Here is a 17,457-nt window from a genome sequence, read left to right as displayed (position 1 = left end):
TATATCCAGTGCCATTTACTCACCTTTGCTTCTTCTCCTGTCAGTGTTAACAGTTCTGATCCAATATCTGAGCCACATGTCAAGACCTGGAATTGGAGTGCCATTGGAAGTATTTTATAGATAGTGGAGTGAATATAGGCCTACCCATTATCACTTCCAGATATAACAAGTACACCTCTTTTAATTTGTAAAAGACCCTATTTATTCAGTAAGCTTTAGTCTGAATATTTACCAATTTTTTTAAATTATGTTATTGTGTTGATCTAGGCAAATCAGCTAGTAGTAAGCTAACTTATACCCCCATTGTTTAAAAGCATAGCCAGACTGAGACCATTTGTTATAGAAGGCCTCAACACTGACCTGCAATGTCACAATCTGTGGGCAGTTTAGAGTATTAGACCAGCTCTTTGCCATGTTGTACAGACCTGTGACATGACAAGAAAGGTTACTTGCTATGGCATTCTTCACCACTTGTTTATACATCTTGCTTTCCTCCACTATTTTCAACTAATCACATAGGTATCCTTTAGTTGTACTCCACTGTGACATTATTTACTCCAACACACATACTGTGTTTAATGTTTGAGTTAAAAAAAAAAAAAAAGCAAAAAAAAAAAAAACAAAACAAGATTGATTGTAAAAATTGTACATTTATTAAATAAATCCATGTTGCTAGAACACATAAAAACATTGATTCTATATACAGCTTTAGTCTCTTGTGTTCTTCATACAACATGGCCTCTCACAACTGCTCTACAGCAAGATACATATAGATCTAACTAAAGTCATCAAGGAAGTTCAACAATCACATTTTGTGTCAGTGAGTTTCATAGTGTTTCAAATGCAAATAAATGTCAAGTGGAATGCTCAAAATATTTTAAATATATATATTTTTTCCAAATTTATATTAACTACATGTTATTCACTAATTCAGCTAGGAGTAATGGGACATGTACATACATAAAAAGCATAGATACATATAATTTTGTAATTGGAAATCTTTTCTAATTTGTTTTTCTACACTAAAACATGTCTATGATGAGATGTTGAAGTAATTCTATCATTTTCTTTAAATGCAAAAGAACTGACAATTAATGACACATGTATTAGTAATATGGTGAAGTGACTTACGTTTACACAAATGCCACTAAGGTCCCATTACAAATGCTGGCATTTTTTTTTTTAAACTCTTTTAAGTATAGGCAGTGCTCATTCTTTATTAATCAATTTAGTGGTAATATTAAAAGTTGAATGCATTGTACAATATCTGCCCAGCCCATAGGACTGTTGACATACCATATAGTAAACAGAATACCCTGGTACATAGGCAGAAATCTTTCAATCAGTAGTACCAGTATTTGTTTTGATAAGCACTTTAAAAAAATTTGCCCCAAAGAAATCTCAGACAAAAATTGTACACAAATCAGTACATCAGTCAAATGCCATCAAGGCTACTGTGCTTACAGAAAGCCACCCATGTATTCACATATAAAAAAAAGGAATGTTGATTTGCTTTATTTTCTCAGTACCATGTTTAAATATGTTTATATTCAGAAATGAAATGTTGGCCACAAACAAACAAAAAAATGCAATTTCCTTGTGGCTTTAAAAAAAAAAAAAAAACAGGGCAAAGAAAGTTTGATCAAATGATATCATTATCAAGCCATCAAATAATAACACTTTATTGACTATCAGTACAAAACAAATTGTAGCCAATTATTAGTTCACTTGATTTTCATTTTAAACAAAATAAAAAGACAGAACTCAATTATTTTGTGCAAAGGTACCTTCTGGAGTTCAATTGGGATAAATTTGTACTACTAACAAAAATTTGGCAGACTAGGATTTACAAACACCAGCAACAGAATTACTGTCTTGGTACAGACACCATTAACAGAACGACTGGCTTGGTACAGACACCATTAACAGAACAACTGAACTGGTGTTATGGAGGTTTTCATGGTACAGCAGCTAATTTTAAAGTACTAAAAATAATAATTTAAAAAAAAATGTACAAAAAAAAAACAACAACAAAACAACAAAATGTCCATATATTATTTGATTTTCATCTCCATATTTTCATTATTCACATCTTCAAATAGTTCTGATACCAAAGTTAAACAAATTCTTTAGATTGTTGAGCTAGACATTTGACCTGAAATTGTTCCATAATAAAAGGTCATGTGACAACTCAGTGATTTCTATAAGTTAACCTTTTAGAAACATACATACACACACAATTTACCCTTTAGGCATAGGCGCCAATTTAAATTAAAAATGCTACTTAAATAAAAATATATATATTCTAATAGTTTATTTCCTGACTAATACTTATTGAATGCAAATATTTCTTGTTGGTTATTAAAGATCTTACTCATTATTTTTTGGAGGAGCAATAACTTCTAATTATGGTTATCCCCCTCCCTCTAAAAAATAAAACAAAAAGAATGACTGCATGTATATAATACAATGATATAATTTGAGATTACAAGAGAGATGATTCAATAAGAAAATAGCCATTAATGTTTTCCAGCTACACAATGGCAATGGAAGTATATATTAAGCAAACAGATAAATAAGCAAGATAGTCTTTTAGTTGTCCTTCATATATAAAGTCCTGAAAATATGTGAAAGTATTAAAATTGATTTATTTAGATCTAGATAAGAACATCATTTTGGTTTGTTAGAATTCCTTAAGAAATTTGAAAGGCACAAATATTACGTAACTGATACTGTTTCTGTTTTATACAAAGTATTAACAAAAATATAATGGCAACATAAGTTCTGAAAAAAAAAACATGCACATATACATAATGAAGAACTAAGCTGTACTCTGCCCATAGCTGTATCTAGAAATTCATTGTGTAACAAAATATATTGTGTATTTATCTGGTTTATCATATTAAATCAAATGTTTCAATGAAATATTTAAAATACAAATACATGATTGACATCTTAAGGTTAAATCAAATCAGGCAACAAAATCACAAATGAAACAGATCAATCTCTGGCGTAGAGCAAGTCCAATTAAACCCAAGAGGTACATTACAACATGAGTAGAAACATAGTAGAAGTTAACAAAGAGTTGTTTGAAATCATCAACACAAAATGACAAGGTACATCATACACTTCAGATTGAAAAAACTGGAATGGAGACCCATGACAGTCCACCTAGCTCTACCAAGGTTACAACTAGCTTCTTGATTTACTGTGAATTAACATATACAACACAAAATACGTGCTCTAAGATTCTACTCAACTTATAACATACCTCTTCAATTGAACTTGCTAAAAAAAAAAATTGCCAATTCCCATCACATTGTTTGAAATGCTGTTAACAAACATAGAATTTCGTTTGCAAAACTGCTTTGGGTACAAAAAAAAAAACCAACAAAAATAATGTCTGAGCTTCTGGTTCTCTTGCCCACACATCCACAGACAAAATTCCTGTCCCAAAGTCTCTAACAAGCACAGTCAGGTCGACTGGTTCGTGGCTGTAATTTTTCTTGTCTGTGCATTCTACGAAGTGCATCACCATACTGGATGCCTGAGCCCATCCTTTCTGGATCCAGCTCACCTAGATAAGAATTTTAAAAAAAAATGCAGATGGCAATAAATACATGCTGATATAAACATTAATTTTTAATAATGTACATTTTATAAAGCAAAGTAATAGTTACTTATAAGTTAATTTACATTTATAATCTGAAAAAAAAATTTTTGACATTAAAAAATTGATGCAACTTTTCTTAGATATGTTAATTTCAACTACTTTAGGTTAGAACACAGAAGGTATCACAAATTATTGTAAAGAACAAAATGAATATTGCTATAAGTGAACTTGCTGCACAGGCAGGGGTCATTGTTCATGATCTGCCAACTTGTGTCAACGTACTTTACAAATGTAAAAGTGTAAATAAATCATAGTGTGAATTGATCAAGATATGGTCATGTGCTCTTTCAGCATGGACTCACAACAGGCTCGTTATGTTTTTGTGAGATTCCAGAAGCTTTCGAGGACCTTATATAAAGCCAGAGAGAGAATGTATAAGTTACGTTCAGTACAACTCGGTGTGGCCCAGCACAGTGAAATGCAGCCATTGTAGTCTTCTATGCTACTTGTGTATCAGTACAGTAACTAATTGGTATTTTGTAATGTAAATAAAATCACACGAAAGTCTAATTTGAGTTGTCAAGTACTTTGAATTGATAGTGTCTGTGTGTCTACAAAACTCAACAAGCTACTAGACCAGCAGAAAACAAAAATCAAATATGAATTGTTACTTAAGAGGAGCTAATCACTGCAATTCAAGAATAATCACTAAGGAACAGTGAGTCAAAAAAAAATAGTGGCATTAAAATAAACTTAATAATAATGGTGCAGGTCATCAGAAACTAAGATTTTAAGGAAAAGAATGTTTTATTTAACAACTTTTTCATTATAGTAAAGTAGAAAATGTTCATTTAAAGAAACAATATACGACTTGATGAAACGATTTAAAATATCTCTACAAAATCTATTTCTAAGAAATAATTTTTGAGAAAAATTGAAATGCAATATATGCAATATATAATTTAATGTTACAATTAAAGAAATAAATCAAAATTGAAAATCTTTTCTCCTTTAGTTTATTTAAAGCTAGAACTTTTTCTTTAGCATACCTCCATGTCGGTTGTAATTTTGTTACATGCTTTTATAATTACATCTTTATTTTAAACTGAAACAATCAAATGTTCTAAAACTAATGATTAAAAAATATGTTTACCTGATTCTATTTTAGTAAGAATAGATCTTGCACATTTTAAAAATGTTTCTTCCACATTTTCTCCAGTTAGAGCACTTGTTTCTAAAAACATTAACTCTTAAAAAAAAAAAAAAAAGACCTCAATAGCAATAAATGTTAAGTAGGTTAATATTCAAACATAAAACTAAAACATGAAAAAATAGGGTTCATAAAGTTTTTCGTAATAATAAATTAGTGGCATTTTTAACATTAAAATAAAATCAAGTTCCAAAGGCATTTTCAAAACATATATGGCATGCATTAACATTGGACTTCTAAATACTCCTGTAAAGCAAAACATGAAAAGTATAGCTCTACACTTATTAGAAACAAAATAAACCAAAAGTTTCTAGCACAGACCTGCCTACCGTTACGCAAAATGTGTATTCGTAACGCAAAATCTCCCAAAAATGACCAACAGTACGCAAATACGCATTTAACCCTCCGCGTTACGCATTTCGTATCCTTTTTTTTCCCTCTCTTGACTAGCTTACGAGCGGTCACGGAGGTCACGCTAAGCCGTCCTGTTGGGGGGGGGGGGGGAACAGCAAAGGTGGGGAACACATTGTGTCCAGATCTATAAGTTGATTGGTTCTCAAAAGCAATTAGATTTAGTCTAGAAATGAAGAACGCGAGAGTGAGGGAGTGGCAGATTGGTACCAGGTTGGTATCGTCAGTTAGCTGATACACCAACGTGACTTTTTTTTTTTTTTGTAAGTTCATTAGTAGAAATTAATTATGTTGAATCCCTGATTCCCGTATTCATTTGTATAGAAAAAAATATCGAAGTGCTATCGATTCAAAACACATTCAGTGACATTGTAGATATCTAGTCTAGATCTATATCTGGATTCTAGATCTAGAAAACTTGTTATACAGGAATAGATCTAGCCAGAGTCTAGCTAGTCATTACGTTATGTCATGATTCTCTACATTACTCTACAATCTAGACTCTAGATCCAATTTAGTTGTAGTACCGGTATGATTTAGATTGACTATATCTAGATCGATAACATCTACTACCATCTAATCTAGATCTAGACTAGATTCTTAGTCTTAGTCATAGAATAGATCAAGGATGAAGGTAGGCCTACGAAAGTTTGGAGTAGACCTACGTTTGTAGCGGATCCACGGCATCGGTAACACTCTTGAGCCCAGATCTAGAGTAGATTATATTCATTATATAGACATAGATCCAAATCTAGTCTAGATATCATCTCTATTGTCGTATTGATCTAGATTTAGATTGTAGATCTAATCATATCATGACATCTAGATCTAATATTATATATTATATATATATATATATATTATTATATATATGACAAAATAGTGTATCGCGTAAGTGTTACGCATTCTGGTGCCAAAATACGCATTTTGACCATCAGCGTTACGCATTTGGACTTTTTTTGGTAGGCAGGTCTGCTAGCAGGAACATTGCAGATTATAATAAATAAATAACTATTTTGAAAAAGTGGCAGAAACAACAAAGGTTTTATTTTAACACAAGTCCTAGTTTTTTTTTTGTTTTTTTTACTCTGTAAGTCACTGAGAGCAATTAGCACTATTGAACTTGAACTAAGCCAGAATACTAATGTTCTGTATACCAGTCCAATCTTCATGGAATGTCTTAATGACATATCACCAATATAAGTATATAGCAAGACTATTAGCTATATAAAGCATTCTGTTTGACTTATATTAGCCTCAGACGAGACTCTATCAAGACGGGTTAATTGAAACAGTGCTCAATGTTTCTCATCAATGGCAAGTAGGGAAAAAAAAAGCAACATACCAGAATCTTTGCAATTTTAAAATATGTTTTTAACAGAGCTTTTAAGTATCAAAACTATAAAAAAGTAGGTACTGCCCGTTTACTAGGAGTATTTCAAAATTAATTCTTTTTTAAATTACAATTTTTTTAAGGCTGTAATAGGTTGTGTGCCCATTAAAACAAAATCAACAAACAAGCAAAATAAATTTTAAAAAATACTTTAAAAAAAAAACAGCTTATATTAAGTGTATCAATTAGTTTGGATCAGTCATGTAATTAAATTTGTAATAGGCCTCATACGGCAATGTATAAAGGGGATTAATTCAGCTCATACCACTACTTCAGTCAAGTACTATTTCTTTCCCTTGGAAAGTGTAATATTTCAGTGTATACCACCACTTCAGTTGAGTACTATTTCTTTCCCTTGTTTGAGACACCAAACAACGTGATTTATTACCAATAGTTAATTAACTAGCCTCTAGACCATCGGAATGTCAAAAAACATTCTTCTGATCCAGAGTCATTTCGCCCGTATGCAAATTACCACCCCAGGGGTCAAAGGTCACAAGCTTGGTGCGTTATCGCTAGGCGGTGGTGTCGTATCCAGAGTCACAGGTTCGAGCCTCGGTCGGCGCATGCCCTTATTTTCGTAGCATTTTAATCCACTACTTTCTCTCTTAAAAACTTGGTCCCTGGTGCTGTTATTCATTTATGTTTAATATATGTATGTATCATTTGTTTCAGCACCTAGCTTCAACTCTTTATGTTTAGTTAATTAACTAATTGGTTAATTTTTTTATTTATTTTTGTGTTGTCAGCTAAAAGAAATGGTTGTGCAAAATTTCAGCTTGATCAGAATTGGGTGTCGGAGAAATAACGTACAACTTTTGGCCAGACAGACAGACAGAGTGAGTCGATATTAAGCTTTGTAAAAATAAACAGAAAGGAGCTCTACCATTTTCCTGAGCAAATCTACTGGCCTCCATAAATGTAACTTCTCGTTCTGCTTCAAGATCTTTCTTGTTACCCACAAGTACAATAACAATATTTGGACTAGCCAAAGTTCTGGCATCAGTGAGCCAATTGGTCAAGGCATTGTAGGTTTCACGGCTTAAATTGCAAAAAAAAATAATTAAATAAATAAACACATTTTAAAACATAATTAACTACAGTATCTTAAAGTAAAAAAGGAAATAAAATATTAAGTTTCACCCTTCACTAAAATTTAGTGCATTTGAATTTGAATGATTTGAACTGAGAAAAGTTTGAAAAATAAATACTTTTCTGACCTGGTGATGTCATAGACCAACAAGGCCCCGGCAGCACCTCTGTAGTAGCTTCTGGTGACTGATCTGAAGCATGCAATCACTTGTTAATTATTTTTTTTAGGGACATAACATGTACACTAAGTCCAATACTTAAGACTCATTTTTTAAAAGGATTTCAGTAATATAGTAAGAATGAAATATCCCGGTACTGGAAATAGCAATAGGTAATCTAAATCACCAGTGAAATTTTAAAAAATTTATTTTACTGAGCTAACAGATGTATGCTTAATTTGAAGCTTCTGTTCAGTATCATATATTTGATTAGATTAAACTGAAACTATACATGTTCAGATTTTACCTGAACCTCTCTTGTCCTGCAGTGTCCCAGATCTGTAGTTTAACTGCCTTACCACCAACATTCACAACTTTACTGCCAAACTCTACACCTATAGTATGGTTGGAGTCTTGTTTAACTGTAAATGCAACATAACAAGCATATTACATCATCACAAACACAAATCATAGATAATACATAAAAAATAGTAACAAAATTAAGCTCTTATCAATATTATGGTGCAAAGGATTGAGTACTTGGCAGTGAAGGTTGAGGCCATCATTTAGAAACCTTGCAGAAATCAATAATTTTACTAATAATTTGAAATTATTTATGTATTCCTCATAACTTCATTGGTATATATTGGCAATGTAAATGTAGATGGTGCTGTGATACCCATAATACAACATAACCCTGTAGACCAGTGTTTTTCTCAGACTTTTACTGATGCAGCTCAAAACAAAACAAAAAAGTCAAATTTCCCCTCTCTCTGCCAGATGGGTGTTTAGGGGAGTATTTTAAGTTCCCCCAGTGGGGTCTGAAGTTCAGAAATTCATTTTCCTGGCATCTACAACATACTATTAAAAACAACATTAATATATTATAAAGGAGTGGAATGGCTAATACTGTGGTGTGAGAGAAATTTGGGGCAGTAGAACATGCATGTTTATAATAGGATAAATTGTCATAAGATCATCCTCGTGTCATGTGCATCAGAACACACCAAAAGAATGATGGTACATCACTTTGGAGACATTTTACAGTTCTGGCAGGTAGAGGGGTAGTCTCTAGCATCCCAACTGCAAAGCCTTATCAAAATGTCATCTTCTAAAGAAGGTTTTGAATCAATCTTGTTAAAGATTCCTTGGGGAAAAACAGTATACAGTGTCATACTTACTTTTAGAAGATTAAACCAAGTCACTAAAGTTAATATGTAATTTATTAAACATTGGTAATCGTTTGTACTTGATTCATAATCAAATAAGGATTTATAACTTTTACTACAGAGCAAATACAACAGATTTGTGGATCCTTGAAAAAAAAGTCAATGTTGTGCCCCCATTTCAACTTGTCATGTCTCACCCCTTCCCAAGGGTGAGGAAGACACACCCCACAGTTTGAGAAACGATGATGTAATAAAAGACCCAATATTTTTTTTTTACATTTCACTATAATATTTAGCTATTTAATACTTTGTGAAAGTAACTTAATTTCATAGATAATTCATTACTAAAAATAAAGCTCATTTGTATATATTTCCCACAAATTTATTACTAGCAAGGGTGTGGTGGATGAATGGTGAAGCACTTGGTTTCCAAACCAAGAGGTACCAGGTTTGAATCTTAGGATTTTTAGGACTTTACTTTTTGATATTAGCAAGAAATAATAAATTAATAAATATACAAGAAAAAATATTAAAGCACACAAAAAATATTCAAATGGTTAACTTACATTTGTTTTCAATAAACTGATGAAGAATGCAAGACTTTCCAGCACCTGCACTTCCAATGACTAAAAACTTGAATAGAAATTCTAAGAAGATAAAAAAAAAGTAGTATACATTAAATTTCATAAATTATTAAATATATATTATATATATATACATATATGATGCGACTAACATTTTCAAATAATTTTTTTTCCTTTATTAGATCTTTTCAAAACATGACAGGAACTAGACAGTGTATGAATCAGTACCAAACCATCTTTGTTTAACTCATGAAATGCCACTAAATGAATCAACACTTTTTTTTTAGTTTCTTAACCTGACTTTTAATTAATGCTGTGTAGATAGTGGCATGCATGCATCATTCAGATCTGTTGCAACATATATATGGAGCACTACAAACCAGCACACTTTCCTTGCCTAATGTATGGAACAACCAGCCACCAAATATTTATTTGAAAAATAAATTTACTCACTTTTATTTAGTGCCAATCACTGACTCACTGTTCATTTACTGACTCAAAGACTAGTCAACAAGAGATCTATTTACTAAGCATTATTCTTTGATACTGTTACGAATCTCACTATACAGGCTCTCTGCAAACTGCACCATACACCACCAATTTAAAGAACTTGACAACTCAGGGCTCCAAAGTAATGTAACACTTTAATGGTTGAATAAATAACAGCCAATACTGTACAATTGGCAGCACGTAATACAAGACTGTACAAATATCTCTTCGATAACACTGTACCACCGTATCAACTCTTGCACTGGCCTCTCCGTCTCGTTCCGGGCTTGCACTGGGTTCAACAGTTCAGGACTGACTTCACACACTAGGCTCGTTGTGTCGGACTCGATCGCAGACCAAGATCAAGACGCCAGTCGTCTCAACTGTACTTGACAGTACTCCGCACTGAACCATCGTAATGCTCCGTACAGAACCACACCCCTGAACTGTGCTGCAGTCGACCGGACTGTAGTGAACCGGGCTCTGAACCCCTGCCGTGAACCTTCTCTCGTGAACCGTGCTGTATTGAGCCCCTTTTCTCGACCGTCTTGACTGTGACACCTCCGCTCTTATATAGGGGTCTGCTGGCCTTCTCGAACCGGACAGAATGCCGCTCGACATTTCCAGGTGGTCAGATGACTACAACTCTCGTGACACTCCTGAGCTCTGTTCACGATGTCGATCCTTCCCGAACTGCCGTTGATCCTTCCCGAACCGCTGTGTTGACACTCGTCTCGGCTGACTGTCGTAACTCGTCACGGTTGACTGCTCGTCTAGCGCTGGCCTGGGGCGATTTGCGTCGGCTGACTACACTCACACCACTACCCCCATCTGTGCCACCACCAGGTTTATAACAATACATATAATAATTAATAGCTTTACAATTATTGTCTTTCTTGTTTTATCGCAAACAGACTCTCTTAACCCTCTTAAGACAGAGCATTATTTTCAGACTAATCACTTCTCTTACAAAAAAAATTCCTAACAAATAAGCTAATTACTTAACATACACAAAACTATATTATATTATTGAAGAGAAATGAATGAACTTATACAATCTTATGGAATCCATTGGAAATATTAACATTTATTAAAATAAGCCAAGCTAATTTGCATAACTTATGCACATAATTTTCCTAAAAAATTTTTGTTTCAAAACAGAACAGAATTAAAAAGGTAAGAGTTTTTTAAGAAGTTTTAGGCATGATTAAGTCCTAATACATGTGTTTAGGGAAACAAGGCACATGGAGACCCTTCAGAATTTCTACACATTATTTTTCTCCCCACCCCTCACAGGTATCATGAAAACAAACACCTTCATTTTTGTCAAGTGACTGGTGACACCTCAATGTTCACAAAATGAGGACAGTGTACCAATCTCAAATTAGGTCACGCATACCCACACTTAAATGCCAGAAAGACGCCGATTAAAACTTAGTTCAAGGCTACAGCAGGGAAATAAAATTAACATAAGTAAAATTTACAAAAAACAACAGGGTATTGAGATGTCATGGTTCTTTATTCTAAGGAAAGATATACAAGGAGTAGTAGTAGCTTGGGACGAGAGAGAGAGAGAGCTAGAAAGTTGAGACTTAGAAGTCGCTAGTTTTAAAGTAAATAGTTACTCATTTTATTGATCATTTTTATTGAATCCTGTATCTGCTTTATATATCTTTGTACATACAATATTGTTTCAAGTTCAAGTTTAAAATAATTACAACTCTAGAAAAGCATATCAACACTTTGTTACTTCATTGATTATTAACCCTTAAAGTGCTGAGCTAAATGGAATTACAATTCTGATGTTTAGAGTCTAAACTGCCACACGCGTTTTAAGGGTTAAAGTGTTTGAACCATAGTTATGGCACCTCCGAACCTGCATATGTCACAAGATTATATCATCAAGATCAACAAATCAAACAAACATAATAAACATGTTACATAAATTGAAAAATCCTACAGTTGTATGTACAATGAATTTATTTGGCACTGTCAACAATGAACTTCCAAGTAACAAGTCATAACAACAAGAGAATAATTTGAATTCATCAACGCGGTAACTACTACAGGATCAATACATTCATCTGGCAACCTTTGACGTCTGCCACGATACTAACCAACTAGCAACAAGCGAAACAACTCTTTGACAGTTGTGTTGCAACAAACTAGAACTACAGATGATAGTTCTATGTCACTATTCAGCCTCTCACTACGGAGAAAACTTCACGTTCAAGTCTACTTATACATGTCTTGATGATAAGGTCAGTACAACCTTACGTCATTTTACAGGCTTGATCTTTCAACTTAGATCACCTTATATATTTACTTACTAGCAACAAATAATTGTTTTGCATAAACAAGTGGCAACTACTATTTACTATCACCCACAAGTGACCACAAGTGCATATTAATTGAAATTTATTAAAGTCTTCTATTGAGTTACAGGAGGCGCTGTGGCTGAGCAGTAAAGCGCTTGACTTCCGAACCAGGGACTGCGGTTCGAATCCTGGTGCAAGACTGGGATTTTTAATTTCGGGATCTGGCGCCTCTGAGTCCACCCAACTCTATTGGGTACCTGACATTAGTTAGGGAAAAGTAAAGGCGGTTGGTCGTTGTGCTGGCCACATGACACCCTCATTAACGGTAGGCCACAGAAACAGATGACCTTTACATCATCTGCCCTATAGACCACAAAGTCTGAAAGGGGAACTTTACTTAACTATTGAGTTACGACAATCATCTATATTCAACTATCAATTTAACAAGTACAAGACTACTTGCAATTAATTTACCATGGCAGCCAAAATGTTAACAATTCAAGATTTTCTTGAGATGGCCAAGGAATTAAATGGCTCTAAATCAACACCGATAACAGTAAACTCAGGTGTACCTCAAGGAACAGTCTTGGGTCCACTACTATTTTTAATTTACATAAATGATTTACCAAATTGCATTACTTCAGGAACAAAAGTCAGATTATTTGCAGACGATTGCATAATATATAGAACAATAAAAACAACACAAGACACAGATATTTTACAAAGAGAATTAGATGAATTACAGAAATGGGAATCAAATTGGAGCATGTCTTTCCACCCAGAAAAATGTCAGTTGTTAAGAGTAACAAAAAAAACTAAAACAAATTAATTCCACTTATCTTATTCATGGCAAACCAGTGACACAGACTAAAAACGCAAAATACCTAGGTGTTATAATAAATGAAAAACTGTCATGGAATCCACATATTGATGAAACTACAAAAAAATCAAACAAAGCATTAGGATTTATTAAAAGAAATTTCTATAAATCAAATAAGAACATAAAACTAAAATGTTATTTAACCTTGGTTAGGCCAATGATAGAGTATGCGTCCTCTGTTTGGGACCCCTCAACTCAAGAAAACATTAAGAAACTAGAACAGACACAAAATAGAGCAGTGCGATTCATAACAAACGAATATTCACATTTGACTAGAGTAACACCTTTAGTAAAATCACTAAATTTAGAAAGCCTTCAGGACAGAAGGCTCAAAAGTAAAGTAGCAATAATACATAAAACACTGAACCATAATCTTCAAATACAAAAACAAAATTTAATAAAATACTCTGAAAGACACAAAGATAAAGGCACATTCCTCGTCCCATATGCTAGGACAAATTTGTACAAATACTCCTTCTTCCCTAGTGCTATTAGAGCATGGAATGGGTTGCCTGAGCTAGCCAGGAAAACCAGTGACTTGGCAGAATTTAAGTCATTGGTTAATATGCATGAATAAATGCATGACGCGTAGGACGTAATCATCTTCTTTTTTGAAGTAACGTCTGTATTATATAAGATAAGAATAAGATTAGCCATGCCTAAACCAGAAAAACTACAATGGGCAAAGCAAGAGCTTGAAGAACATGAAAAGAAAGTCTTAGCACAACAAAAAGAAGAGATGGAACATGAATGCCTAATGAAAGAGGAAGAACGCCTAATGAAACAGGAAGAACGCTTTATCAAAATTTCATATGAAAATCTGAGAGAGCATGTCATCATAGATGCCATCACACATGCACACTCAGAGGATATTCAATCCTTTATCATTGAAAGACAACCAAAAGACATTCAAACTTTGACTCAAATAGTATGATAATACAGGGCAGCGTATCCAAACAAACCTATTAAACAGTCTGCAGAAGAAAATTTTATCTGTTAAACCAAAGAAACCAGATCGCCGCGATTCAAAAGACCTGAAAAAACTCCAATATGTACACACTGTAATTCCAAAGGACATTATGCATCACAATGTAAAACCAGAGAGATAGAATGCAGTTACTGTCATCTTAAAGGTCACTATGCAAACAAATGTAGGAAGAAACAAAACAACTCAAGTGATAGATCAAAAGAAAAACAAGCATCCAGATACTAGCCACAATCTACAAGAAATCAAAACTATAAAATCAAAACAATTTCTACAACAGAAAACCTAGATCTGACCACAAAACAACGATGGAACACTACAACCAGATATTCTAAAATTGAAAGAGAGTGTTAAACGATAGTTTGGTCCATAAATTGCTTTAGCAAGTACCTGTTAGGCCAATCATTCAACCTTCTCATAGACCATTTTCCTCTCCAGTTTCTTAACACTAGAAAACTGGCAAATAGTAGATTAACAAGATGGAGTTTAATGTTAACAGAATACTAGTTTACAGTAAAAACCATACCAGGGAAGATGAATGTCTTAGCAGACACCCTGTCAAGATGTACTTAGATTACATTTTAATACATCATGATACTTCATACTACCAGTAATATATACTCGTATATATATATTGTCTTTTTATAATTACGATTTATTTCCCATTAAATTTAACTTATACATTGATTAAAAATGAATGATTATATGAAATTTGCATGTATTTCACTATCACATTGGATAGAAGATTTCAAGTGTTATGATATTCATTTTATTACTATAATATTTTTTTTCTTGAATTTTTCTGCATTTGTCATGCATACATACAGACCTGCCTACCAAAAAAAAGTCCAAATGCGTAACGCTGATGGTCAAAATGGGTATTTTGGCACCAGAATGCGTAACACTTACGCGAACCACTATTTTGTCATATATATATATATATATATATATATATATATAATATTAGAATCTAGATGTCATGATTAGATCTACAATCTAAATCAATACGACAATAGAGATGATATCTAGACTAGATTTGGATCTATGTCTATATAATGAATATAATCTACTCTAGATCTGGGCTCAAGAGTGTTACCGATGCCGTGGATCCGCTACAAACGTAGGTCTACTCCAAACTTTCGTAGGCCTACCTTCATCCTTGATCTATTCTATACTAAGACTAAGAATTTAATCTAGACTAGATGGTAGTAGATGTTAACGATCTAGATCTAGTCAATCTAAATCATACTGCAACTAAATTGGATCTAGATTGTAGAGTAATGTAGAGACTCATGACATAACGTAATCATCAGTCGTAATGTCTAGTTAGATCTATTCCTGTATAACAAGTTATCTAGATTCTAGATCTAGAATCCAGATCTAGACTAGATATCTACAATGTCACTCAATGTGTTTTGAATCGATAGAACTTCGATATTTTTTTTCTATACAAATGAATACGGGAATCAGGGATTCAACATAATTATTTTCTACTAATGAACTTACAAAAAAAAAAGTCACGTTGGTGTATCGGCTTACTGACGGTACCAACCCGCCACTCCCTCACTCTCGTGTTCTTCATTTCTAGACTAAATCTAATTGCTTTTAAGAACCAATGAACGTATAGATCTGGACACAATGTGTTCCCCCACCTTCTCTGCTCGCCCTCCCCCTCAAGAGGACGGCTTAGCGTGACCTCCGTGACCGATGGTAAACTAGGCAAGAGAGGGGGGGAGGATACGAAATGCGTAACGCGACGGGTTGAATGCGTATTTGCGTACTGACGGTCATTTTTGGGAGATTTTGCTTAATGAATACGCATTTTGTGTAACGGTAGGCAGGTCTGTACATATATGTTATTATTATTAAGAATTCCAAAAGTAGAATACTGCATTTTATTGAATATCATAACTTAGTTTTATACATGGAAGAAGTATCTGTACAATTTTTGTATGTTGGTAACATTATTAGGCTAGTATATATGTAACATTGATGATTTGACCATGTAGATCTAGCAATACTAACATCATTTAACTTTTTTTAAAATCTAGATCTAAATTAAAATAATCAATAATAATAATTGAATAATCATAATAATGTTAAAAATGTTTCAACATTGTTTGTTGTTAAATTAACATTGATTATGACTATAAAAAAATAATAAATGATTATCAATAATCATGGTTTCTTCTTATATACTTATAGACATGATAGTTATACTAAGACCTAAGTTATACTGTTATACCTGGCTTTGTTTTTTATTTCTTACCATAAGACTCCGACATTTTTAGAGTTTGAGTCACACTGTCTCTCAGTAGACTCAAGACTGTTACACTGTCACTAGACTCACTAGTCTACTGTCAGTCACTCAGTGTCACTCGATCTGACTGTATTCCTGTATAATAATAATGTATTCTGACTCAGTAGACCTGAGCCTGAGCCTGGACCAAATATTACAAATATAATTATTATAATATTGTCTAGATCTAGAATTCTGTTTTCTGACGAAACTAGATGCCTTAATCTCGATCTCTAGATCTAAATCTTTAATATCCGAAAAGATAGATTATAGAAATCTAAATCTAGAGATGTGTAGTCTATTTGTGTCTAGATTCTAGATCTGCATCTAGCCTAAAAATGATGAAGTATTGTTTATTCTTAGCACTTCCTTTTTCTCTTTGCACAGCTGTCGTTGGACTCTCGAAAGCAACGAGATGTTCTATTGTTCTTCAAAATGCTTTATTCACGTACCTATATAAATGTATACATATCAAAATATCAGTGATTGCTAATGCGGGGTGGTTTCAACTAGAGATTGGAAATGAACCGAACCAAAGGAACCGAACTCGAACCTCAGTTACGACCGAACCAAACCCGAACTTCAAAACTGATCGGTACGAATCGCCCTTACCTTAACCGAACTGAGTCAAGATTTTGCAATATTCTATTTAGAAAAAAAAAAGAAAATAATGATTTTCAGCAACATGATTTGACAGCTATTTTAATCGAAACATTCGTCTGCCTTCTTGAGTGGCCGTGTCCTTGACATCAGCAAGATGAATGCCGTATCATATATGTGCGTTCATGGAATGGGAGATTTGAGGAAACGAAAAGTAGACTCTGAATGTAGGCTATATATATAGAAATTACAAGGA

The 17,457-nt window shown here is 33.4% G+C and overlaps 1 protein-coding gene across 1 annotated transcript; it reads right to left on the bottom strand.

The window, feature by feature from the left end:
* Nucleotides 1-630: 630 nt before the first annotated feature.
* Nucleotides 631-16,998, bottom strand: LOC106056917 (ras-related protein Rab-4B). Its single transcript, XM_056023750.1, has 7 exons — nucleotides 16,572-16,998; nucleotides 9,613-9,693; nucleotides 8,185-8,299; nucleotides 7,848-7,910; nucleotides 7,514-7,668; nucleotides 4,767-4,862; nucleotides 631-3,577 (listed from the first exon to the last, which is right to left on the bottom strand). Exons 1-7 carry the CDS (start codon nucleotides 16,585-16,587, stop codon nucleotides 3,462-3,464), a joined length of 642 nt encoding a protein of 213 aa, XP_055879725.1. The 5' UTR covers nucleotides 16,588-16,998; the 3' UTR covers nucleotides 631-3,461.
* Nucleotides 16,999-17,457: the final 459 nt, after the last annotated feature.

The sequence above is a fragment of the Biomphalaria glabrata genome, chromosome 3 (genome assembly GCF_947242115.1).
Source record: "Biomphalaria glabrata chromosome 3, xgBioGlab47.1, whole genome shotgun sequence".
In the NCBI taxonomy this organism is placed as follows: Eukaryota; Metazoa; Mollusca; class Gastropoda; family Planorbidae; genus Biomphalaria; species Biomphalaria glabrata.
Note: the sequence above shows the minus strand (reverse complement) of the source record. Positions and strands in the feature narration are given on the sequence as shown.

Excerpts from the sequence above, each read along its gene's own strand:
- LOC106056917 (XM_056023750.1), bottom strand. Across the intron at positions 7,669-7,847 it reads TTGGTCTATGACATCACCAG|CCGTGAAACCTACAATGCCT; the intron begins GTCAGAAAAGTA and ends TTGCAATTTAAG. Across the intron at positions 4,863-7,513 it reads TAGATTTGCTCAGGAAAATG|AGTTAATGTTTTTAGAAACA; the intron begins GTAGAGCTCCTT and ends TTTTTTTTTAAG.